Consider the following 26886-nt stretch of genomic DNA (forward strand, 5'->3'; position numbering starts at 1 on the left):
ATTAACGGAAAATATGAAGTTGCTGATCAAAACATTGAATATTAACGGGAACATGAAGTTAGTGACCAAAATATTGATTATTAACGGGAACATGAATCCACTGATATTAACACATTTAATTAAATATTGAATAATAAAAAGAATAACTTTATAAAAATATTCATAAAAATATTTACAAAAATATTCATAAAATTTTTGAAATATTATCACACTGGTACTCGTGCGAATGCACCAGTATCCCGTTAGTATTCAAAATATTGAATCTTAACGGGAGCACGAAGTTATTAATTAAAATATTAAATATTAAGAACAACACGAAGTTATTGATCAAAATTTTGAATATTATCGGAAACATTAAGTCACTTATCCAAAGTTTGAATATTAATGGGAACAAATTTTGAATATTAACCGGAACACGAAGTTACTGATCAAAATAATAAATATTAACGGGAACACGGAGTTATTGACAAAATATTAAATATTAATGAGAACACGAAGTTACTTATAATTTTTTTGAATATTAACAAAAACATTAAGTTACTGATAAATTTTTTCAATATTAACGGGAACAAATTCAGAATATTAACGGGAACACGAAGTTATTGATTTAAATAATGAATATTAACGGGAACACAGAGTTATTGATCAAAATAATGAATATTAACGGGAACATGAAGTTACTCATCAAAATATTAAATATTAACGGAAATAATTTTGGAATATTAACGGGAATACGAAGTTACTGATCAAAATAATGAATATTAGCGGAAACATGAAGTTACTGATCAAAATATTGAATATTAACGGAAACTTGAAATTACTGAATAAAATATTGAATATTCACGAGAACATGAATTACTAATCAAAATATTAAATATTAACGAGAACATGAAGTTAGATTTCTTAAATGCATCCTTAGATGTATTATTCATTCTATAATAATATAAAATTTATTTTATTAATTACTTTTTATTTTCAATATTCAATTTAAAATAATATAAAATTTATTTTATTAATTACTTTCTATTTTCAATATTCAATTTTTTTAATATTAGTATTTTTATAACTTTTTTCATTTTAACCCAAATTTAATTTGTTACTAATACATTTTATTTTCCTCAATCCAAATGCGCGAAAACAACGTGTACCCGTGCGAACGCACGGGTATGACACTAGTTTTATTTGTAAAACTTTCCAATGCACTCATGTACCCCAATCTCATGGTCATGTAATAATTTTAGTTGCTTTTTTATTTTTTCTTTTAATTAGTTAGTTTCTAAATAAATTAATTAAATGGTTAGCGAAACTTAAAATCAATCTTTTCAAAATAAAAACGCTTGATCCAATGTCAAGTTTTTTTCCAATATATTTCACTCAAACGTAACGCAAATGCTTGATCCAACATTAAGTAAATTTTCTCTGTTCATTAAAATAGTTTCATAACCAAACACTTGATCCAAAGTCAAGTCATCTTTTCAAATGTCTTTTCATAATAAACTTAGAATGAAAAAGAGTTGGTTTGACGTACTTGTCTCTCTAATTCCTTAGTACTTGGGTTGTTGGTCGTACTTAGCTTGTGGCTTGATGCTTGTCTTCCAATCAAAATACATTAATCAAACAAACTTAGATTCGCTTCACAAATTTACTAAAAAAATCTTTTAGGATGAAAAAGTAGAGGTCTGGACATACTTGTCCTTTCAGCTTCCTGAGCACTTGGATTGCAGGTCGTACTTAGCTTGTGGTCTGATGCTTGTCTCCCACGTTAAAAACAATCTCAACTCATCCAAACCTTTTTCCTTTTGGATTTTCAATTCAAAACCTTTTCGTAAAACAAAAGACGCTCTATCCATTCTGCTATGTGAATATCAAACGTTTTCCGCTCGAATATGATGATAAAAAAAATTTACGTTGATCCAAATTAAGTCATTCATTCTTGAAGCGACGCAAATGTTCAATTATCCATGTTTTGGACAGTAGTGTTTTCCGTTCGAATGCGACTTGAGAATCTTTCGCTAAAATGAACCAACCTACAAGCATTTGCTACCCAAAACTATGTAGCTTTGAATTCTCCATCATAACCGGAGATACACCTGAAACACGCATGATAATAATAGATGTTTGTAAGATGTAGATTAACTGTCAATTATCAATGTCGATAAACACCTTTATTTCTAGTTTGAATATGAGACTTTGTAGTTGTGTGTGTAAGTTTTTAATAGCTAGTGTCAATTCAAAAAAACATGACAATAAGAGATATCTTTTGAAAAGTCTAACGCTAAAACTCACACACATTATAAAGTCGACTTTATGCCTTAAATCAATGTTTTAAAGACCGAGCCAGCTAGTTCAACCGATTGGACCGTGAACCGGAGATGAATCTGGTTGAAACAACCTTTCAAAACCGCTAGTGGGTCAAAACCGGAGTAGAACAAAAAAAATCAATTTGAACCGTTCAAAACCATTCGAACCATAGAGCCGAGTCAGTTTTGTAAAATCGTCAAAACACATCAAATTGGCCATTTTTTATTTTCTAAAAAAGTTTAATAAAGTTTAATATGTAAATATCAAAACTTAACATATATTCTCCAATCACAAAAAAGAATTTCATGTTTTTATTATAAACATACAAATTTCTAAGTTTTTTCACTCCTTTATAGTTTTTTTTTAACCACACTCCATCATATGTTTGTCGTCGTTCAACTCATATTTGCTTTTTGTCTTTTAATTAAGTGTATTGTATTGTTTCTTTTTTATATTCTATCTTTTAATTTAGGTATTCTTAATTATTTGAAATTTATTTTAATTATTGTGTTCTATTATTTTACTTTTAGTTTCAATTAGTCTAACTTATTTTATTGTAATTCTTTAATTTGTTCAAGTTATTCTTAAATGAAGGTTGAAATAAAGTGTACAACTATGTTGTGTTATTATATATACTACCGATATTGTTGTATTAAGTTTATAATTTATTTTTGAAATATTTATTTTATTAAGTTGTGAATATATGATTATGTGTGGCATATCTATCAAAATATAGTTTCATATTATTAGTTAATTTAATACACGGTTGAACTATAGGTTTAACTGATTGTACCAATTAAAACTTAAAACGGAAGCTTCATCGGTTCAATATCCGGTCCAATTTTTAAAAAATTACTTAAAATATTAAATATTTTTGCAATTACCATATGAGTTGTACTTACATAACAAATACAATGCATAAGTGTAATTTAGCGTAGACATCACGCGCACAAAGATAACGCGTCAAAAAACCTAAGCGTGAAAAATTCCTTATTTTCACCCTATATACCAAATATAATCAAATATCAATGGTCAAATATATGCAATATTTTAAGCATCAAATAAAATTAAACATATGACGTGTATGGTTCATTCTAATCCGATAAAATAAGTTGTAACAAATATTTTGAATAAGTATAGAGAGAATCAGACATTTTATTACAAAACATTGTATTGAGCATTATATGTGTGCTACTATTTTATCATAATTCATGAATTTATTTCACCAAACAAAGCTAGAAAACAAGGAAAATGTGTGTTTCTCAAACCATCTAAAAAATTACTTAGACTTGTAAATTCCAATTCTCTCTTTATTATTTTATCAAGCATAATAAAGTTTACTCTCGACGGTCATACTTACGAGCCCAAATATGCTTCCCGTTAACACGAAACTTTGCAATGTGCCTCCCGTTCAAAATTCGATCAAGTGTTTCTACGTAATTCAAAACCATAGTTGCATACAAAACTTGACCTTTTGAATTTCTATTTCCCATAACAATAGTTTTAATACAATCATCTTCAAAAGTACTTGTAAACAAATAACTCACCTCTTTCTCACTAACGGGGAAGCCTCTAGAAAATGTTAAGAATATCGTTTTATCTTGATCAGACACATCGAGAATACTCTTCAATATTGTCCCATCTTTCATATCAAACATCTCAAAATTTGTTGATGATATAGTAAATTCACCAAATACTTTATGAGGGAAGCCGGGAACAATCACGGGTATATAAGGATAAGGTAGTAAAAACCTACAAGCACTAGAGCTTCCCAAAATATCTAGTAAAATATCATTGAAAATTCTTGAACATGTTTTGTTTAGCACATTTTTAATACCAGTTATGGTAGTGAACCTTTTGTACTTGAACAAATGGAGTGAAATTTTTCTTCCCATTAAAACTCTGGTTAGAAACAAACCACCATCATTTGGAATGGGAAAATTTTCTAATTCCAAACAATTCAAGCAAGACACAGCTTCCTGCGCCACATCATTGATGAGACCATGAGGACATGAAACCAATTTTAAAATAAGACTTGGATAACCAAGGTTTTCTAGCCATAGCCACAAGGCCATGACTAGAAGAGATTGTGATGGATCACGGGCTAAACTCATAACTAGGATTGAGAAAATTTTACGGTCCATTGTATGAAATTGATGGAGTTGTTGAAAGAAAAAGGTGGTCATAACTTTGAGAAATGAAAAACTGCACCAAAGATGGTTGTAAGAAAAATAGGAAGAGTTAATTGGTATAAAAGCACAATTTTTTGTGTATACTTGGTATTCTTTTAGCACATAGAATATCACCAAATTATGAAATATTAGAATGTGTTTATTTTTTTTTTAATGTGACAAATTAAATATAAATTAATAACTTTTTAATATAATATTAATCTTTATGTATACTTTTTAATTAATATTATGTATATCACTTTTAAGAATGATTTTATTCGAGATTTCTTATTTTGTGAACATTTGATTATTATTATTTTTTTAATAATAATGTACGTTTCAATATTCAGGTTAAGGAAATCAATAGGTAGAGTTTGGGTATGATACTATAGTATTCGTTCACCTATTTGCAATTTGAAAAAACTTCTTGTACTCAAGCTCATACATGTGTGGACACCAATCTTCATACATGTGCTCATATCCTATGGGTATTTAAATGATACTCACACTCGCGCTCTTACTCATATTCCTGACAAAAATAAATCGAAGCAATTGTGAAATATCAAATTACTTTTAATTTCTAACAACATTTAAAAAATCCAAAGACTTCATTATTGAAGTACTAAATAAATAAATATTTATATTAAAATATATAATTGTTTAAAAGTGATGATTTTTTAAAAGGCTTAATTTCAATTATGTTTCCTTTATTTTCATGTTTTTTTAAAGTTTTAATCCCTTTTTTAAAATCAAAATTTTGGTTTGCCCATTTTAATATATTCAAGATTTTAATCCTAATTCTATTTTGATGTCATTTTTTATGACGTGGCAGCTAATTGATTATGTGTTATTGCTTGAGTGGCTTAATTGAAATTCTAAGTCATTTATAATTAATTTTTATTTTAATAATAATATAAATTAATATATTTATAAATAAAATATAAATAAAATAAAAATACATGGGTGAACTTAAATTACCAAAAATATTATTTAAAAACATTTTTTATTTTAATAATAATTTTAAATTTTAAATTTATAAAATAATTAGTTAGAACAAATTATAAATCATTTTAGTAGAATTCATTAATTAGAATTAATAAAGATTCTCTTTCAAGAAAAATAAGCTCTAGAGAAAAAGGTGACGAAAAAGTTACTATTCATGCAACATTTTTTTCAACCTAAATCGCCAACTGCGCTACCTCTACCGTTGGGACCTATAACATCTGATCATCATGGGATCATTCCAAATTCTAGGGTCTTGTTTAGATTATCATAAGCAAAATCATATTCATGTGAATCCAACACCAAAACGGCAGAAAACTTCCGCGCAAGCCATCTCCAATGTTTGCAACATTTAAGTTTGCCAACTACAACAACCCATCGTCAAGGGTGGTCGTCCGGCCATATCCATCCTTGAAGAAGGAAACCTAGCAGAAGTTGAATCATCTAAACACAACCTACACTAATAGATTGTGTGGCCCAAGGGTTCCACACCACTTACCGTTGTTGCCTTGAAGAATAAGTTATCACCATTATTGAAGTATCTTGACAGAGGCAACGATTTTAAACCCTAAACTTATCTGAGGTAAAGTCCTTGTTAAGAGACAGCGATTCTCCTTTTTATGGAACTAAGTTATATATTAATATACCCGATTACTATATCCATGGAAATATGATTGGCCATAAAATGGAAATATGCAAGAGAATACATGTCAATAATGAGAATTTGGAAGCCAATATGGACAAGGTGGAACCTAAGAAAGGGAGGTCATCTGCCTATGTTTAATTCAGGGATAATCACAACAAAGAATATACTCCATCCGTTTCTTTTTAAGTGTTGTCTTAGCATAAAGCTTTTCAACCAAGACAGTAGATTATTAGAGTTATTTTTCCTATTATACCCTCATTTATTTTCTCTTTCCAAATAAATTCAATCATACACTCTCTCATTTTTCAATAACTAATTAAAAATAATAATTAATTTTATGGAAAATGTGAGGTGGAGTTATTGTTAAAATAAGGGTATAATTGACTAATTATAACATTAAACTATAAAAACGACACTTAAATAGAATCAAAAAAATTCTTCTAAAATGAAACTTAAAAAGAAACGAAGGGAGTATTAAATATTAGGACATCATGCTGGTAGAACCTACTATAGGGAAAATAAGGATCTACAAGGGTTAGGGAGTGGTGGTAGACACTACACCACCCCTGTCAAGGTTATAGGTTGCAAGCACTAGCAACATTGGTCTGGCACAATTAAATAGATTTGAAGCTCTCGCCGAGGCTGAAGAGAGAGGGATAGCTCATCAAACCGTTGATGAAATTTTTCTAGTCAATACACAAAAGGAACAAGACAGTATTGGGGAATGTGATGATTATTCAAGCTCACAAGGTTCTAAATTTGTTATGGAACACAATTCCAACCAAATGAGGACAAGGATAATGACTTGAATGATAAGGAACTGTAGAATATGGAGTTTCTAAAAAAATTTATGGGGTAATCTTGAATATGATGATGACGGTGAACAAATAATGTTTGAATCCTTGGACAAAAGACCTGCCCCATCAGGCTTCATAATGGTCCCTTTTCTAGCACAACAAGAAAAGAAAAAAAGCACAGGTACACCTCCTCAGAGTAATTATTTAATCAGGTCCAAGGTTGCTCTTCATAATAAGGCTAAATTAAGCTTTTCTATTGAAATATTAGTGAAGTGGACAATACCCTTTATAGTTGGCCCTTATGAGATTCTTCCTTATGAACAAATCTAGCTTCTTTTTTTTTTTTTGCTGAGCCTTGGATGAACTTATCATACCCTAAATTTTATCCTGGTTTTTCATCAGTGTTAGCATAGCATGATCATGCATCCTATCAATCATAAAAACATTCATTGGGGTTTAGGTGAAAAGTCAGGGTTTTTGGTATTTCATCTGTCTTTATTTGCATGCATTCATCTGTGACTTAGAGAATCAAGAGTATTCCTTAAAACTCGGGGCATTTTTTCATTTCATTGCATATTTTCAGGGTTACAGATGGATGATGAATCAACAGTATTTGATTTCATTTGTGGTCTTTATAGAGCATAATTGCCTTTATGATTAAGAATCAGGTATAAATAGTCCAAGAATTGACTTTTGCAATGGTTTCTTTATTCATAAATCCCATGTCCATTTCATTGCATTTGCATCTTTGTTACTTTCACTGCATTTAGTTCTCTCTTTATTCATAAATCCCATGTCCATTTCATTGCATTTGCATCTTAGTTGCTTTCACTGCATTTAGTTCTCTGGTCAGAAATCCTTTGAATCATTGTCTTTCATTGGCTTTTTCTTGAGAAAAAATCAGAAGTCAAATAGTTAATTATATTGACTTTTGGTTTTGAAGTCATTAGCCTTTGTTTTTAATTATTTCTTTTAAGTCTCATTGATGTATAGGAGAATTAAATTAAAAGTCCAAGAGTTTGAATTGTTATTTGAATATTTTATGTCAATGATTTTTTACAATGTCATTATTTGCTTTTAACTTTTGTTCAAATACTTTAGACGTATTTTCAATGAGACGAAGTTAGAAACAAATTGGAATTGTTTTAATAAAAGAATATGAAATATAGCTTTCTTTGTTTTGAATAAATTATCACATTACATCTATGTGTCAACATGCACATGTTGCTTCCTTTTATACATCATACTATAACACCATTTTATCACATAATATCTACACATTACATATTATGAATATTTCTATCATGTCGGTACAAAAAATATCAGAAGAGGACAAAGAGAATGAAAAAAACTCCTATTTGCTCCTTCAATTTGTTCTCCATGTGAGCCTTTTTCTTCAACTACCAAGCTCATCTTCCTTCAGCTCCAAGCCTATTTCTTATCCTCTTTGTCTTCAAGCCATATTCTCCAAGTAATTAAGCCACAGACTTACCATGCGCTAGCGTTTCTCCACCATTTGATCAAATACACAGACTTACTAGTATGTTTGATTGAGGGTTCAGATTGAGTCAGCGTATTGACTCCACCCTTTTTGCATCCTCACCCGTTTTTTTGCTGATTATAGCCCCCCCCCCAGGTTGGGCTTTTCACCTTTTTCTTTTTTTTCCTTGGCCCGTTTCCTTTTTTTTTTGTTTTTTTCTTTTTATTTTTGTTAATTATTTTGTTTTTAATTAATTAAATATAGTTTATCTAATTAATTTTGTTAATTGAGTTTAATTAATTTAGGCTAATTGTTTTTAAGTGATTAGTTCCTTTTAATTAATTTCTATTAACCTTTCGTTTTTTATTGTTTTATGTAATTGCTAAATCAAGATAGTGTAAAATCAACCATTTTCAACAAGAACAAAATAAGCTTGATCCAACATCGAACCCTTTTCTCAAATGAAATCCAAACTGTACGCAATGTGAATGCTCGATCCAACGTCGAGTATCTTTTTTTATTAATTAAAATCTTTTCAAAATCAAATTGAAACACTTGATCCAACGTTAAGTCATTAATGCAAATTTCTTTTAACAAAATCGAAAGACAAAGTGACAATTGGTGCACACCTTTTTAATACCTTAGTCTTTTGCTTTAAAATACCTTAATCAAACGTAGATAACAAGTGACAATTGGTGTACACCTTTTAAATATCTTAGGTAAACGAGCGCTTGGTGCACATTTATGCTCAAATGTTTACTAAAATTCCGCAAAGACTACATTTTCATAAAATTTGACGACAAATGACCAGAGATGCACATCTCATTAAAAGCCTTGGGTAAACGACACTCGATGCAATTAGGATGTTGAAAAAACTCTACACTGCTTGAGAGACTGTGAATTTGATACTTTTTTGTAAATCTATTGGCTTTTGAATCCCTTATTTTTCCGATGGGATAGTTTATATGACTGGATTAGACATGACATTGATAATGCGTCTATGTTTTTGTTTGCTTGTTGGTGGTTATGACGCGCTAGAAACAAACTGTGTCTTGTGAATGAAGTGGTATTTTCCTATACTTTGAAACTCATTACTGTAAATTATGTTAAGTTGTTAGCTAAATGTTTTATCAAGTATATCCTATCTCATTCAACAAGAACAATTACGTGGAATGCTCACAAATGTATTAATATGATTTTGAAAGTAGCCTCTATAATCTCGGCGTCTCGAATATTGGTTGTGCTTGAATTTAATGTTTTATATGTAATATTGGTTATTTCAACATACTTCATGATGAGCTAATGACACTAATTTATGTCATGGTTTGCATATTGTCAGAAAATTTCGCATCAAAGATCTGATGTGTTATTTTAACTCCAACTCTGCTATCCAGATTATCTCATCACTATGTCGCAATTCCTCATAATATTAAAGAGCTTCTCTCTAGAGACTAACAAGTTCAACTATTTCATACTCTTAGGGAGGAGAACGCTTGAGCTGGCTATCTAACAAGACATGGTGCTGATAATGATGTGACATACCGGTCATTTGTGGAGCCTCCTTATGGAACTATCACTCTCCTGCTAGTTGATACAAGTGTGACTTTAATTTTTAGATAATTTCAAGCTTCTTTTTCTTTTCTTTTTCCCACTTATAACAAAAATATATATGAATAATTTATCACATTTTCTAAATAACATTATTAAAAAATAAAACACATTATTAATTTTAGACTTAATTAATCACAAGTTCCCTTAACGTAATTTCAAGTTTCACTTTAGTCTCTTATTTAATAAATATTACATTTTAGTCCCTTACAAACTATTTTGTTAGTCAAACTAATTTTTTTTGTTAAATATTAAAAAAAATGTAAAATTGTGATGATAATATGACATGACATCATAGCAAAGTCAAAATAAGAGACTAAATTGAAACTTTATAATTAATTTGAGGCATCAAACCAAGACAATAACCAAACTGTGATTAAAATGATCAGACCAAAATTTTGTTACATTCTTTTATAAAAACCAAAGGCATTAAATCAAAATGACATTAAACATGTTCTAAAAGTAGCATAAGTTATACGCAGACGCAACTACAAAAGGTGTACACACAAACACTATTGCAAAAGATAAACACAAACATAAATGTTTTGTCCCTTTTTTTAATTCTTCTTTTTTTTTCGGAATTTTTAAAGAGAATGGGTAGACTGAATTTGTACTACCTGACTTGGTGGTGCAAACTCGGTCTATTTTAATTTTTTTGGCCTGTTTCATAAGTTGAAAATTTAGATCAATGACTAGACATCAAAAAATATTATATCAACATATTCAAACTCTCTGATATATCATTATCTTAATCTATCTATTTATATACCATCTTCTACTTCAATATTCTCTCCTTCCCTCTCTTTCCTCTCTATCTCTCTTAATCTCATTCTCTCTCTTGATTATTTTATGTTTTTTAATGATGAGTGAGAGTAAAATTAAGAGAGGGATAGAGAGGAAGGAGAGAATATTGAAGGAGATGATCCAAGTCCATTTATATACTCACTCGCCAAATAATATCTTTGATTAATAGACACTTTCAATAATAACAATTAGAAACCATAAATGCGCCCAGTTAAACTCATCACTTGAGATTATCTGCCATTTAGCCCTCCGTTTTTTTATTATAAGTCGTTTTAGACTTTTCACACAGATTAAGAAAAATAATAATTGTTGTATGAAAAATGAGAAATTATGAAGGTTTTTACAAAATTATCCTTCATTAATGACATGTGGAAGATAAATTTATATAATTGAAAGGAGAGAGAATAATAAATATTTAAGGATATAATAGAAAAAATAGCATTAATTATTCATTGGAATTGTAAAGCGACATATATTTAAATACAATTTTTTTTCCAAAACGACTTATAATAAAAAACGGAGGGAGTATATGTTAAGATTTATAGACTTTTTGTCAAAACCCGCGTTTTTATTCTTCTCATTGATATATATATACAGTGTCGGCTCAATCCGTTTAGAGACTTAATTTTAAAATAAGATTTTTAAAACATATTTTAAAATATTAATTTTGTAGTTGTTAAGAATTGAACTCAAGAGTGTGTGTGTGTGATCTAGCGGTGAAACGCTTGGGTCTTGAAAGTGTGCTCCTCTCAAGGTCTCAGATTCGAAACCCGCTAGGTTCAAATTAATCAAGAAGGAAATCGGATCAATACAAACTTGAAAAAGGAATCAAATTGGGCCATTTGAAAAAATTGAAAGTTGACGTTAGTGTTGGTATTATTAGTGGGAAAAAACATTTGTGAACCAACCTTTTGGTGGAAGGTGATTGGAGCCCTAGTGAGGAGATTCACAACGAGAGAGGTCAACGTGTGGCGGCGGCAGAAGAGAAGTGGATTTCCACAGTTTGATTGCAAAATGAAATGAAATTAGGATTCAGGTGGTTCAAGAATCAAGAGTTTGATTACAAATAATAATAAATTCAAAATAAATAAAAAACTATGTGAGATAACATAATTCTAACTAAATTGCTACATATGCACAATATAATGTTTTTTTATAAAATTTATTGAAAAGAATTCAACTTTGATTAACAAAATGGTTTTTGAGAAATTAAATATAAATATTTATTAAATAAAAGACTAAAATAAAATTTAAAATTAAGTTAAAAAAGATAAAAAATACATTAAGTCTTAATTTTAAATGCAATTATATACATGAGAAAGAAACCGTGACTTTTAAATATATAATAAAGAAATTAAATTTACGAGAGAACTAAAATAAAAAACTAAAATTAAAGTGTACTTTTCAAAACAACGAAAAAAACTTTTTATTAAATACATTATTAGAAAAATATATATTTTATTTTTATTCTTTTGTTTATTAATTTTTAAATATCAAAACTTTAATTAAATTGTACATTGCTTAAAAGAACAAAAATAATAGTAGTCATAAATTGAACTCTAAAACAACCATTCGCTTGTATCTGACCCAACTAAAGAAACTTTTATTTATAAAAATAGTTTACTTCGAAAGTCTCATCAAAATTTTATTTTAAAAAAATTACATAATCACCTACCCTTAATTTCATTTCATCCTCGAATCTTAAATTTTAAAATCAAATAAAAGTTCACATTTCCAATTACTTCAAATAAATACTTAGCCATCAAGTTCACATGCGAATAACAAATCAATTTTTCCTAGAAATTTTTTTTAAAATCTGATATTTAGAAAAAGGAAAACCTCTCTATTCCAAAACAAGGATAGCCCAAAAGCTCAATGACATAAATATTTACGTTAAACTGCAATAGTATTTTCTCAGTTGATGCAGAAACCCTTGCAAAAATACATGTTTTTCTTTTCCAAAAAATATATACTTAAAATTAGACATTTTCCTATCCACTAAAAAGGATGTAAAAAATTGACCAACATCATCAGGGTCGGTCTAACTCGTTTAGAGATTTTTTTAAAGTAAAATGCCTATATTTTATCAAATAATAATATATGTAACTCAAGCATCAATATTTACTTTTATAACTAAATGGAAAAAATTTAAAGCCCAAACTTTTGAGGCCTAAAGTTATAATTTGGATAGCTTGACCCTTGGAAGTTTGGAACAGCCCTGAACATCATCCACGTGAAGATAAAGACCAAAGCCTCAACATCCAAAAGAGATTAACTTCTCCAAAATTGCTCAATCTATCAAAAAGACAGAATTAACAATTTTACTTTTTAAATGGGGGTTCTTTTTTAATATTTAGCAATGCCGTTCTAGAAATGTAACCTCCGTACAAAAATCAAATACAAGCACTACAAAACCCAGCAAGATATTCAACTGTAGCCCTTAAGTTATAAGTATCCAATTCAATCAGATAATTATCACAGACACAATCATAAAAACGCCAAGTACAACAGATTGAAGCAATGTCTACAGAGTATCTAACAACGATAAATGGTAAAGTGGCCTAGTCTGCATAACAGGACCTGGCATTAGCATGGTCAAATCATCAGCTGCACTTTCCAAAATACTCTGACAAATTCAGGAGACAAGGCCCTCATACCATCCAAACAGCTAAAATGTTGCCCTCTACGATGGCACTGAAAATAGACGAAAACTGAGTAAGAAGAGACTCAACAGAGTGTAAAATTTTAGATGACACAATAAATTGATTAGTATTTCTAAAATTCCAAGGACAGAAGATGAAAAAAATGATGCTTCGGTAACATCGTGAAACATACTCTAAAACTTAGGTTTCACAAAGTGATACTGAACCAATTTAACGAAATCACAATTCAAGCTTTTTAGTGTTGAAATTGACAAATGGATTAAATAATTGACCATTGGAATTTTACAGGAATTCAATGAAAAATAAATGGACTTCCCAGAGAAAAACATGATAATTAATAATTTATAAACTAAAATTCCAATTAATTCTCACACAAAATATTAAAGGAATTAAAAATCAGTGAATGAAAAAGCACTTACTGTAGGTAGAAGTATCAATCTGCTCAGGAAGCTGCTTTATATCTATTTCAAACCTTGACTGAACCTGCAAATCACAACAAAACATAATTAGAAATGCTAATGGACAACAAAATAATGACAATAAGTTTGACCCTTACATTGTTGAGAACATCAACATCAGTAGAACATGAAACGAATGTGATTGCAAGGCCTTTGGTACCAAATCTTCCTGCTCGGCCAACCTGTACAATGTCCCTCCAAAAAAGTTAGACTACTCTAAACCAAAATTAAATGAAAAAAGTAAATAAAATATCAAAATCAAGACAGATCGTGCTTATTTATACCCTGTGCAGGTAAGTGTCAGCAGAATCAGGCATGTCATAGTTTATAACAATATTGACACGTTCAATGTCAATCCCTCTACCAACCAAATCTGTAGCAACAAGAATCCTTGTATGCCCCTCCTTGAAACCTCTATAACGCTTTAACCTACAAAAGAATTGAAGATTATACACAAATGTCATTGTTCATAAGACAACAATGAAACAGGGTAAAGAAGACAATGAGAAAACAGCAAATTAATATGATAAGCCTACTGCAATGAAGTTGTCAATAAATAATTAAGTACCAAGAGAAACACTTATCCCCTGAACTTCCAATTAAGTACCAAGAGAAGCACTTCTCCCCTGAACTTCCTTTGTCATTCATACAGTTGAAAAAACTTACAAATATGAACTAGTTTTTCAAATTAAAAGTGATATTTCCTATCGCACTAGCACATTGAAACCCTCATTCCTCAGTAATAGCATCAAATAAATCTCTTATACTTAAAAATTTCACACAGGTGTGCTATTTTGTTTTTAAATGTAATAATATTGCAGATACCATTGATGAGTTCTGAAAATGCTTAGATTATATAAGAGATATATTAAATCCCAAAAATTTTTGCAACGAGAACATAACAAAACAAACAAATTTTGGCCATTTGAATCGCCAAATATCAGAAAACACTTCCTAAGCATCCCATGTTATCTCATAAAACAAACCTTTCTTCCTGGGACATGCCAGAGTGAATGCATATAGAAGGAAAATTGCATTCAATGAGTAGTCTGTCCAGCTCAGCAGCTCTACTAACACTTTTCACAAAGATAACAACTTGGTTGAAGTCTAGTGCATCGAGAAGATCATTCAACTTGCGGTTTTTCTCCTCCTCTTTCAATTTGATGTAGTGCTGCCACAACAACCAAAGTAAGCCATACAGACCAAACCTTAAAAGAGGACAAAACTTTAAAAGGAATAAGCAAGTAACTTGCAATAAGCCTACCTGAACAAGTCCATGAAGGGTTAACTTGGCTTCGTCGTCAACATAAATTTCCATAGGCTGAAAGGAACAAATTTAACAGTAAATCGTGTTAGAGTCCGTGCTCAAGCTAAGGGAATCCACAACGAAATGAATGATGGATGTAGATCCCTTGAATCACAGTTCTTGTCCGCTTGTTTTGTCTCCTTGCAAAAACTTCTACTTGCCAGACATTGGGCACTTACACCTAAAGAAAAATGGCAGCAACAAAGCCAAAATATACCCCCCCCCCCTCTCTCTCTAAAGAAAAAGAACACTCAACATTGCAAAAAGCCCATACCCGACACTAGCATATATTAGAGACAAAACAAACTTCCAAAATGAACAAAAAGAGACCAGACAAAAGTACATAACCCCACAGTCAGGAGCATTACTAAAATCCCATTAACATCTTCTACTCCAATCCAGTGGCAACCCCATTCTACCTCACCGGCTGTGTGCTTAGTAAAAATTGGACAAATGAAAAGCAGTACTGAAACAGAAACCTTATCAGAAGTAAAGATCGGTGAAACCATAGCATTGGAAACAACTAAAAACCGCTCGGGGAATATGGGCAGTATGATAAAGTGACTTCAAATTCAAGTAGTATTGGCCATGAGACATTACATCTTGCATAAACTTTTTGCAGACTGGGCGGATTTCCTTGCTGAGTGTTGCTGAAAACATCATAACTTGCTTATCATGGGGAGTCAACTTGAAAATGTTTTGAACATCTTTCCTCATGTCTGCAAAAAGCAAAATAAGAACAATAAACAAAAACATGGGAAAATAGAAGACCAGTTGTAGTATTCAACTGAACAGTATGACTATACAGCACTTACCTAGTGATTCAAGCATCTTATCACATTCATCTAAAACGAAATGTCTAACATTCTTCAAAGAAAGATCCTTATCCCTAGCCAATGCTAGGATTCTTCCAGGCGTACCGACAACAATTTGAGGGCACTCATTTTTCAACAGATCCTTGTGAACTTTGATATTGACCCCACCATAAAAGACAGCAACCTTCAGATCTGTTAAGTAGGTGCTAAACCTCTCAAACTCATGGCATATCTGAAAGGAAAAGGTTGCAAGCTCTAAATCAAAATAATCCAGTATAACAAATTCCATAACTTTCTTAATTTGATACCCCAAATAAATACCTGGTAAGCTAGTTCTCTGGTATGACACAGAACAAGTGCAGATACTTGACCTGGAACAGGATCAATCTGCTGCAAAGTCGAGAGAACAAAGACAGCAGTCTTTCCCATTCCAGATTTAGCTTGACAAATTACGTCCATTCCCAGGATAGCTTGAGGTATGCACTCGTGTTGCACTGATGATGAAGCAAAGAAAAAAGGCCCGAAGGAACCAACGGTAAGTAAAATAAACCATTCTGACGCTTTTAATTCGATAGCGTTACCAAAGCATGTTAATTCTCCAGAACAGTATTGTTATAGATGCATTACCTGTAAAGTGTTAAACAAAAGTGATTTCAGTTAACTTGCCATTTCTATGAATGTAGAGCATGAGATCAAACAAATTTTTGAAGGAATTTATTCCTCCAATTTTAAAACTAATCCCCTTACTCTTTTAAGTATTCACAGTTCACAAAATAAACACTTCACCCGAATTTAAAGTAAAAAAAAAAAAACAACATTTAACCTTCAAACCCTAATCGCACCAGCTAAATCTATAGTTAAACTGAATATAAAAAAATGAAGATAGATTTAAATTAACAATTTGCCTTCAGATGGATGTTCAAATCCAGAATCGACAATAGCCCGAAGAAGCTCTGGTTTGAGAAGAAAGTCTCTAAAGCCTGAACTGTGGATTCCGACATAGCCCCTGTCATACAAAAAACACAAACATATAAACCACATGCAGAAAACACCATAGATCTATGTTTTAAACCTAAACACCTTGTACTAAACTATAATCGGTACTAAGTAATTAAAACCAATCTCGCAGGAAACATGAGAAAGCTTACTTCTTGGTAGCTTCACCGTTGACTTTAGCTCCGTTGGTGTCGGGAGCTTTGTCTTCCTCCTCTTCGTAGTCGAGAAGCTCTTCCTCGTAAGCTTCGTCCTTTGTTTCTGCCATTAGCTGCAAAAATTAACCGTGTTAATTGAATTAATCGATTAAGCAAATTACGAAAGAAAAATACAATCGATTAAGCTAGGGTTTTAGCAGAAGATGAGAGTACCTGCGAAAGGAAAGAGTGAGAAGAAGGTTGCGAAGTGGGGGATCGGGGATTGGGGATAGGGTTAGGGTTCCGGGAGAGGCTGCAAGGTAAATTGGTTAGACGAAAAACAATTTGGGGGAAAATAAAGTGAGAGTGAAAGTTATAGGCCGGTGACTATAACCGAGCGACAAATTGATAAAACTAATAGGGTTAATGGATTGGATTGTAACTCCTTATATTATGACACCACAACACGTCATTTATCTTTTACCTATTGTAAAATTTATATTTAGAAAACAACTTAGAGATATTTATAAAAAAAAAAAAAAACATTCTATAGTAACAATTGAGTTTTACTTATTTGAAAATTTATATGGAATAAGATGATATTCTACCTTTTTATTAATATTATCTTATATGGAATAATATCAGTCACTTCGTTCCCCCTATGTATTTGAATGGTAAGGATTTAGGTTGGAATTATCTTGTTTGAGTAGGGGATTCATATCTAACTTTATTTTCGTGTTTAATTAATTGAGAAATTCTCATTTTTTTTGTCATGTACATTTTGTTTTGCTTTGGAACTGATTAGTGAACGGAGGGGATGAGTTCGCAGTTTGTTGTGGTGGTTCAAACCTTTTGATGCGGTAGAGAGAGTTTATATGAAGGTTAGCACTTCAACACTCAAATCGATAAGAGTGTGAAAAGTGATATTTGAATGGGAATGATTTGATATCGGAAGAGTAACATGTTTTCCTCTTTAAATAGGGGGAGGTCGGTAGGTCCATGTGTGTGGGAAGTGATCAACCATTTAATGGATTCTCAGATATTTGCATGGTATCCTCGTGATGGATATTATGCACCGAGGGGAAAAGGAGTATGCATACTTTACATGTGATAGCCGCTTATTTTACTATCGAACTTCGCTTAATAGACCTTGCAGTTGGCCCAGAACAGTTGCCCTCCACCCCCTTGTCCATGCTTTATAGGGCAAGGGTTTGTGATATATGTTGCTAATCAACCACGATATTTGCAGACATGGAAATCTTAGATGTGACGTTGTTGCTTCGGAGAATAGGCACATTAAATGTTACCCTCAAAAGTTGTAAAGCAACATTGGGAGACATTTACGCGTTTTTACTTACTAGCAATGACGGTACCCCTTCTTTAGAGTGCTCGAGTGCTTTGTTTTTATAAGATCTCCACCATTAATAATATTTGTTCGATCACATGGTCCTTAGTCAATGAACAGGATATAAAGGACTTCATGACATATTTTGTCGTTTGTTGTGAGCTACATGTGAATAGTGTTTTGTTTTTCTATTATCGCTTCTATAGAGAATTTCGTCTTGTCGTTGAACCAATCTCAGACGACTTTGTTGGTTGATATTGGTTGATACATGGTAACAGTGTCAATTTCAACAAAGAATGCTAGTAAGGATATTTCAGGGGATTTGATGAATCCTAGTATATTAAGGATTTTTTATCAAGCTTCAAGAGACGTGGATTCCACGCCCGATTGGGTGGTATTTTGCTCGGATGAATATAAGACGATTTGCAGTCGATATGGGGAATGTTTTATCCCTTTTTGTGAATGCTTGTTTTCCATCATAGGTTATCGTTTGTCCTTCAACGAATTCGAGGTTGACATGTTCAATCATTTACTTATCGCCCCGTCTTAGTTGCATTTGGTGAGTTGGGCATTCGTTGAAGTTTTTCAACACTAATGCGAGTATAAGGGAGGCAAGTCGATTGCGACGTTGTTATTTCATCATTTTAAGATTTAGAATGACCCTAATTATGCAAATGGCTATGGCATGCTCTACTTGAGGAAGCATTTTCGGTATTTTGAAACTTATTTTGAAAACATGAAAGATTTTAACTACCGCTTTTACCTAATTACCCCTTTAATTGAGGAGGCGCATGTGAAGATCTATTGCTCGGAAATTGGATTTGCATCTACTTATTTAGACATCTTCCACGAGTATTTGACTCAGTCATTATTTGATGGGTGTTGGCTCGTGCACATATAAGGAAGAAGACCTGACTTAAAGGAGTTATATTTGAAAATACAATAGGGAGCCTTCTACAAATAGCTTAACTGTGTTAACGGTGCTTCAAAAAACCCACCAAAGAAATGCATTCAGACTCGCTGGTCAGTGGAGCTCAAGTCGAAGGAGTAAAGTGTTGGTACAAAGTTGGTCGAAGAGTCGGCTATTTTTGCGTTTGGAGTTGTTAGCCGAAGAGAAGTTTTCTTGTTTAACTGCCATCAATAAGAGAAGGAGAGGCTCGAGGGGCGGGTCGATAATCTTAAAGTTGGGTGGGTGGATATAAAGAGGAGGTCTGAGGTGTTTCTCACAAATTCTTGCCCATAAAGGTCATTGTGGAGCCTTTCAAAAATCTTGGTACTTTGGTAGAAAAGGTATGACGACTCTCCCTAGAGGTAGCTGAGAGGAATGAGGTTTTGGCCCCTAATGCATCATCTTCATCTAAGGCATAAACTAATTTGGTACAGGTGAATCAACTCCTAAATCCTTCTAAAAAAAGAATTTAAGAATTAGAGGAGTCTTTGGAAGAATCCCCAGAAAGTCAAGAAAAGGTTGAGGATGGTCTTTGTGTGATGCGTTGAGAGAAAATTGTCTTAATCAAGCCATTGTGGATGGGAAAGTGGTCTCTCTGACAGACTAGTATACTTGTTTATGTTCGTAGTCAACATACTTGTTGCTTTGATGTTTTTTTTTTTGCAATGTATATGTTCACTTTAGTTTATTTATTTATTTTTATTTTACCTGATTTATGGCGTTACTTCTAATCTTGTTTCATCTCTATGGGACTTGGCTTTTTTCTCTGGGTTTTGCCCGAAGTTTTTTGAAAGTCTTTGGGGACTGTACTCAGGCAAGGTTCAGTATCCTTTCCCATTCCCCCATGTGAAAATTGTGGATATACATGCTTATAGGTATAAATATTGCAACTACCTCTTGATTTGGTTTTGATATTGATAATGCTTTTAAGAGAAGTCTTCATTAGTTTTATTTTCAAGGCTTGTTGACTCATGTTATGGTGCTTAAAGATTGATTAATTGATGGTGCTTGATATATGGATCAAGTGATGGTGTTTGATATGATCAAATGATGGTGCTTGACATGTTATTAATCAAGTGATGATGATTGATATGATGCTCAAGTGATGGTGCTTGATACGTTGATCAATTGACGATGATTAATGTTTTGACCAAGTGATAATGCTTGGTGCTTGAAGCTCGAGATGTGTTGATCAATATAAGATAATCAAGATGAATCTTGAAGATCATTTGATACAATGATCAAATGGATATGCTAATCGAATTTGTGATAGATCTAGTTGTACAGATCACGATATGATGATTGAGTGTGCTTGGTGATCAAGTCGCAAATGTCTATTTTTATAGACATCTTTTGTCAAGTGGCGTTCAGTGAAGTCGACAAAGATCTATGATCAAGCGATTTTTGGATTGATACAAACTCTACATTGATGCTAATTGCATTCACATTTCAAAACCTCATTTCTTGGAGCCTTAGAAATAGGTGGAAAATGGCATATATAAGATTATGAATTTTAATTCTCTCTCTCTCTCTCTCATAGAGAAGGAAACCAATGTGACATTAGTCTCAATCTTCTTATTAAATAAGTTTGAGATGCCGAGCTTTATATTTGTTCCTTTTTAAGGAGCCTTGGCCCAGTCCCCCTCCATTTGTTACCATCTTGTTCGTTTATTGAACTCCTTTAGCTAACTCATTGGAAATCTTCTCTTTCCACCATATCTCCAAATGTTTTACTGTCTAGTAATCACACTAGCAAATCCTCTAGTTCCACCATGATGAATCTCTATAGTCTTAATCACTTCAACATCAACCCTCCAAAGTAGAAGATAATGGATGATGATCTTTGGGAACCTCTTACACTTGGCTGGAACAAATGCAACATTTATGACACGACTGTTGGAATTATGAGTTTCTGTGCTTGTGGTGGGATCTTTAAAAATGACAAGATGGCCGCTTAGACAATTTTGCTTCCTATATTAGCTATGATAATGCTCTTTTAGATGATTTTCCTGGAGCTATGATGGCTATTAAGCTAGCTTGGGTTAGAAATCGCAACAAATTGTGGTTGGAATCTAACTCATTGTTGATTTTAAAGGAGTTTTCAAATTTCTATATGATCCATAAAAGATAAAGACTAAATGGCAAAAGTTTTTGCTTCTCTCTTACTCTAAGGACTTCATGATAACTCATATTTTTATATAAGACAATGTTTATGCTTACGCTTGTGCTGACAAGCTTGCTAGACACGAGTTCACCAAAAAAATTTACTTGGCTTCATCATGTGCGTAAGAGCATTTCTTTAAATTTCTTACATGACAAGCTAGTCATGTCTAGATTTAGAATTACTTCATATTAAAGGATTTTGGTTTTCTTTTTATCTCTCTCTTTCTGATATATATATATATATATATATATATATATATATATATATATATATATATATATATATATATATATATATATATATATATATATATATATATATATGTATATATATATATGTATATATATATATGTATATATATATATGTATATATATATATGTATATATATATATGTATATATATATATGTATATATATATATGTATATATATATATATATGTATATATATATGTATATATATATATATATATATATATATATATATATATATATATATATATATATATATATATATATATATAATAAATTTTAACTCAATTGATAAAAATTGATATTGTTAGATTAAACGTTAGCATCAGAGTTTGAATTTTGATACTCGTAGTTGTATTTGAGTTTCTAATGATTATTGACACTTCTAACAAAATAAAATTTTATATAGATATAAGAGAAAATGGGTGATGCACTGACAGTGTAAAATATTTTTACACTGTCAACCAATCACCACCCATGTATCCAATTAAAACATTTTTTTATTTAAAAAAAACTTAATGACATGACACATTTATGATTTTCTATTGGATAACAGTGTAAAATTATTTTACACTATGAGTGCACTACCTTTTAACTCTAGATATAAACCTTTCATTTAATATTTGTCAAAAAAAAACATTCATTTAATAAATTGATTCTAAAATCTAATAGAAGCCGTCCTTTTCGTTTATAATTTTCAATATCTATACATTTTCAATGAATATTATTGCACACCTAGTCTTGTGGATAAAAAGTAACGACAAATCGAGCTTGATTCTTATCTAGGAAGAAAAATACCCAACCTATAATAACATCTCATTCTTTTCCCCTCAACATTACTTCATCATCATCACCCACCTAACTTTTACAAATTAAATATCCTCTCAATGGTCTCTTCTCTCTATCTAACCCCTTCATCTCTTGCTAACATTTCTTCTCTTCAAACTTCTAAATCTTTACCTCTCACCATACAACAAATCCATACAAATCCAAAACATTTCAGTGTCAATTACGTGTTCCAAGTCCCTTCCACCAATAAACATTGCCTTATCATCACAAAGGTACAATCATATGTTATCTTCATATACTTTTTAACTTCAACAATGTAAAATATTGAGCTATATTTGTATTATAAGCCAAGATATTAACAAAACAAGGTTTTATTTATTTATCTATGTAGGCTACAAATGGCAATGGTGTTGGTGGTAACCAACAAAATACAAAACCTAATAGTGTGATTTGTGCTGATTGTGATGGAAATGGTATTAATATGCACTTAACTAATTCATCAATTTTAATTTTAATTGTTGAACAAACATGGTTGTTAATATTTGTGTAATTAATTAACAGGAGCTGTTGTATGCTCTCAATGCAAAGGTGATGGGGTGAATTCTGTTGATTTTTTCAATGGACTCTTTAAAGCTGGTGCCTCCTGTTGGCTTTGCGGGTACGCTACCTAATTAACCAAATATCATTCTATTTTATGCGCATTTAAGTGTGTGTTTGGTAACTCGTTTGGAGAGTATTTCTCGCATTTCTAACACAGAAGCTCTAATTTGGAGCATTAGGCCAAACATACGTAATTTGGCCAAATGTACGTGACGCTTAAACAAACTGAGGCTAAATCTTATACACAATGTGCCTTATAATAATCTCTTTTTGATTTGAATTTCAGAGGCAGAAAAGAAATTTTATGTGGGAGCTGCAATGGTGCTGGTTTTATTGGCGGCTTCTTGAGCACGTATGATCAGTAACAAGAGACAGATTCAACAATTTCCAACACAGTTAATCAGTACATATATTATGCATATAAGTTCTTGCTTCAAATACTTTTCACTCTTTAAATTTTGTGTATTGCTATTTATTTCAATTCATATATCAAATACTATTATATCACACATTATAGATTGACAGAACAATATTAGTTTCCTACTAGGGACTAGTTTCTTATTTGGTTATTCTGTCTATAATGGTATAGATATGCTGTTGAGCTGAGCACAATTCACAGCCATAACTTATGCTAATAGAGTAATATCTCTTTTTAAGACTTGGTTCCTATGATTTCGATTAAGACGAGTAGCTTCGGATTCATGGAACGTGTGCTACCTTTTCCTTTTGTTTCCACAAGCTTTACCTCCTCTTTTAGTTTCTATTTCTTGCTTCTGTAAAAACTCAGCATACATGAGCTGCAAAAAATTACGCATACGTGTCATAAGTTGTTTCTATGATCTATCTCAAACAGTTTTACATGTTTATGCCAGTTAGTAAGCTCATTAGGTAATGCTTACCATTGAGCTTCTACCTCGAATTTCTTCCAAGGTACGCAATGCTGATAAAGTTAGTTTGATGAATTCATTCTCCATATTTTCAATTTCAGCAAGTTCAGTAGGAGCCTGCATAAGCTCCTCTATATTTTCATCCTCAATCACATTCGAGCCACACCCGTCTTCCTCAGTTTCCTCATTAGTTGGTGAGCACGGACAAGAAGGCTCGTCATTGTTGGCGAAAAAAATGTTTAGTATCACCTCACACTCCTTCACAAGGCTGTTAAGCACATCAGTCTCGAAAAAGGGCTGGTTTAATACATCTTGAATGAAAGGCAAGCGAAGGAGAGCGCCGGTTCGTTTATCGTGTTTCTTTATTATCTTCACTAGACCTGCATAATCATTTTATCATATAGAATCTAATCAATTTCTCTTTCAAATGACCTAAAAAAACACACAAGTTTACATTATTCATATGCATATATGGGATCATAAACTAGAATTTAGAACATGCCTGTGTAATTAAGTGCACTATAGTTCTCCAATAGAACCATCTCTCCATGAAAATCCACTATTTCTCTTCCTAATGACATCAACTCCGCATCTGAATAATCCATGGCTCTGTCGACTCTATCTTGCAACAACTGCAAAAAGAAAATTGCAAAGCATGCAACATATGCATATGTCAGGGCCGGACCAACAAATATTGAGATCTAAGACGGATTTGAAAGTAAAGGCTAACTACGGTTATGTTACCTTCCATTTGATGATGTATTCTTCTTCCTTGTTAACAAAGAAAGTGTTGAACTTATCAATCTCAACCTCTAATAGACAAAGGAAGTGGTGGACCTGGTAAGCGTCCAATTTCGGAGGGGTGCGAGCATCTTTAGGACACATAATCTTCAACTGTTTCTTCAAGTTTTTGTAGGACAAGAACTTGTCGCGCCATTCGGGGAGGGTCTGCTCAATCTGTCTCTTCAAGATCTTCCAGAACTTCATGGTAGTGATCAAAGGGAGTGTTCCAAGGTAGAGGAGTGAAGTGTATTTAAACTGAATGAATTAGGACCTAATGATGTTATGTGTTCATCATGCATTGGTTTCAACGGTTTTTTGTATATAATAATATAGGGTATATAAGAGTATAATTCTATTATTGTCTTGTTGGATTTAGAATATTCCATGGTGTTTGGATAATTCCATGGTCATAGAATGTACCGTGGTGGATAATAATATGCCATGGTTATTCATTCATCATTGCAATTGTCGAGGAGCTATATTTGGACTCACATTACCTAAAATAGAATCAGAGTTGGAAAAAACTTGAATAACTAACATATGCAATGACACCATATTAGTTAATATGTGAATGCGCCAGGATTTTTATAACAAATATTTTTCTCTTCAAATTTCACAAAATAATTATTGTTGAAAAGTATATACATGATTTATAAATTTTGATCTCTAGTAGACACGCTAACATACTCACGATTTCGTTAGATCCACTTTGCTATCAATTCTCAAGTATGTGGCCGGACATCTTCACCCATCCTATTGAAAAAATATAGAGAAAGGTTAGCAACACTTTTTTTTCCAACATTTTCCCTATTACTCTCTATTATGAGTTTTTTTATTGGTTGAAACACACGTGGATCCTATCACTTTATATGAAATTCATTTCTAAAGTGAGAGACTCGCATGTTTCATCAGATAAGAGAGTGATTCTTGAAGAGAATGTTTAAAATAGTGTTCCTAGCACTCTTCAAAATAATAATGCCCTTTAAGATCTGGAATTTAACCTCCTAACACATTTAAAATGCAACTATAGTTAAGTTTCACACTCGAATTAATAAAAAGAGGTGAAATAATCCAGACTCCAGAGGTTAATCTTCATATTTTTTTATGTAAATTAACTTTCGGAATCCTCCATTTTATTCTACGTCACAAAATAACATACATTTTTGTTATAAATGTAAGGTGAACTCACTCTTAAAGTGGGATTGAGAGTTTATTAAAAAAAAAGGGTTTAATATGTTTGTGGTTCTTATAAATATTTCAATTTTCGTTTTTAGTCCCTCTAAAATTTCCTTCAAACAATGGTCTTCATAAAATTTTCCATCCACAATTTTGGTCCCTGCCGTCAACTTTCCTTAACGGAAGCTGACATGGCACGCCATAGGAAAGACAACTTGCCAAAAATTTGAAAATACTTGAAATTGCAGGGGTTTTAAACCTCCTCTAAACAAACCCAGAGAAAAGAAAAAAAATATTGGTTATGAACTTTTCTCAAACACCTTGCGAGCAAGTTTTGCAACAGGATTATATCACACGAATTCATCAATAGCAACCAATTTCAAAAGAACAAGAAAACACAAATAAAATAAAAACAAATATCAGCAATTGACTATCACTGCTCTTGGAAGAATCTTCAAATAACTATCACACATAACACTACTATCAGATTTTTTGTTGGCTTTAGCCACTCCATTGGAGTGTGATACCTACGACGTCATTCTGAACAGAAAGCATGTTATTTATGTCTACTATATTATCATTAGCCTTTTTATACAACAAAATTATAACAATAAATGGTGGCATTGGATCTGGCACATGGAATGGTAACGGAAATGTTATGTCATTATCATTACTATATGAATATAGTCTAGAGAATAGTGATATATTAACATAGCTAAAGTTGGACGAGTAGATATTTAAATTTAAATGTTCAATCTGGTC

The 26886-nt window shown here is 31.7% G+C and overlaps 4 protein-coding genes across 4 annotated transcripts; 1 reads left to right on the forward strand and 3 right to left on the reverse strand.

The window, feature by feature from the left end:
* Positions 1 to 3638: 3638 nt before the first annotated feature.
* LOC131657700 (uncharacterized) lies at positions 3639 to 4445 on the reverse strand. The gene has a single exon (XM_058927068.1). It carries the CDS (start codon positions 4443 to 4445, stop codon positions 3639 to 3641), a length of 807 nt encoding a protein of 268 aa, XP_058783051.1.
* An 8788-nt stretch (positions 4446 to 13233) lies between these two features.
* Positions 13234 to 17581, reverse strand: LOC131660612 (DEAD-box ATP-dependent RNA helicase 15-like). Its single transcript, XM_058929888.1, has 12 exons — positions 17416 to 17581; positions 17200 to 17315; positions 16957 to 17057; positions 16373 to 16545; positions 16052 to 16283; positions 15837 to 15955; positions 15195 to 15251; positions 14917 to 15101; positions 14215 to 14359; positions 14029 to 14112; positions 13892 to 13955; positions 13234 to 13503 (listed from the first exon to the last, which is right to left on the reverse strand). The coding sequence occupies exons 2-12, from the start codon at positions 17310 to 17312 to the stop codon at positions 13493 to 13495; spliced, it is 1284 nt and encodes a 427-aa protein (XP_058785871.1). The 5' UTR covers positions 17313 to 17315; positions 17416 to 17581; the 3' UTR covers positions 13234 to 13492.
* A 5106-nt stretch (positions 17582 to 22687) lies between these two features.
* LOC131660613 (protein BUNDLE SHEATH DEFECTIVE 2, chloroplastic-like) lies at positions 22688 to 23839 on the forward strand. Its single transcript, XM_058929889.1, has 4 exons — positions 22688 to 22950; positions 23070 to 23151; positions 23240 to 23336; positions 23565 to 23839. Exons 1-4 carry the CDS (start codon positions 22777 to 22779, stop codon positions 23641 to 23643), a joined length of 432 nt encoding a protein of 143 aa, XP_058785872.1. The 5' UTR covers positions 22688 to 22776; the 3' UTR covers positions 23644 to 23839.
* Positions 23840 to 23939: 100 nt separating this feature from the next.
* LOC131660614 (SPX domain-containing protein 1-like) lies at positions 23940 to 25232 on the reverse strand. Its single transcript, XM_058929890.1, has 4 exons — positions 24910 to 25232; positions 24668 to 24797; positions 24178 to 24545; positions 23940 to 24075 (listed from the first exon to the last, which is right to left on the reverse strand). The coding sequence occupies exons 1-4, from the start codon at positions 25150 to 25152 to the stop codon at positions 23992 to 23994; spliced, it is 825 nt and encodes a 274-aa protein (XP_058785873.1). The 5' UTR covers positions 25153 to 25232; the 3' UTR covers positions 23940 to 23991.
* Between the last annotated feature and the right edge of the window lie 1654 nt (positions 25233 to 26886).

This window comes from Vicia villosa, linkage group LG3 (assembly GCF_029867415.1).
Source record: "Vicia villosa cultivar HV-30 ecotype Madison, WI linkage group LG3, Vvil1.0, whole genome shotgun sequence".
NCBI lineage: Eukaryota > Viridiplantae > Streptophyta > Magnoliopsida > Fabales > Fabaceae > Vicia > Vicia villosa.

Excerpts from the sequence above, each read along its gene's own strand:
- LOC131660614 (XM_058929890.1), bottom strand. The coding sequence starts at position 25,152 with ATGAAGTTCTGGAAGATCTTGAAGAGACAGATTGAGCAGACCCTCCCC. Across the intron at positions 24,798-24,909 it reads AATACATCATCAAATGGAAG|TTGTTGCAAGATAGAGTCGA; the intron begins GTAACATAACCG and ends TTCTTTTTGCAG. Across the intron at positions 24,546-24,667 it reads TAGTGCACTTAATTACACAG|GTCTAGTGAAGATAATAAAG; the intron begins GCATGTTCTAAA and ends ATGATTATGCAG.
- LOC131660613 (XM_058929889.1), top strand. The coding sequence starts at position 22,777 with ATGGTCTCTTCTCTCTATCTAACCCCTTCATCTCTTGCTAACATTTCT. Across the intron at positions 22,951-23,069 it reads ATTGCCTTATCATCACAAAG|GCTACAAATGGCAATGGTGT; the intron begins GTACAATCATAT and ends TTATCTATGTAG. Across the intron at positions 23,337-23,564 it reads GCCTCCTGTTGGCTTTGCGG|AGGCAGAAAAGAAATTTTAT; the intron begins GTACGCTACCTA and ends TTTGAATTTCAG.
- LOC131657700 (XM_058927068.1), bottom strand. The coding sequence starts at position 4,445 with ATGGACCGTAAAATTTTCTCAATCCTAGTTATGAGTTTAGCCCGTGAT.
- LOC131660612 (XM_058929888.1), bottom strand. The coding sequence starts at position 17,312 with ATGGCAGAAACAAAGGACGAAGCTTACGAGGAAGAGCTTCTCGACTAC. Across the intron at positions 16,284-16,372 it reads CCAGAGAACTAGCTTACCAG|ATATGCCATGAGTTTGAGAG; the intron begins GTATTTATTTGG and ends TTTTCCTTTCAG. Across the intron at positions 14,360-14,916 it reads GGCATGTCCCAGGAAGAAAG|GTTAAAGCGTTATAGAGGTT; the intron begins GTTTGTTTTATG and ends ATTCTTTTGTAG.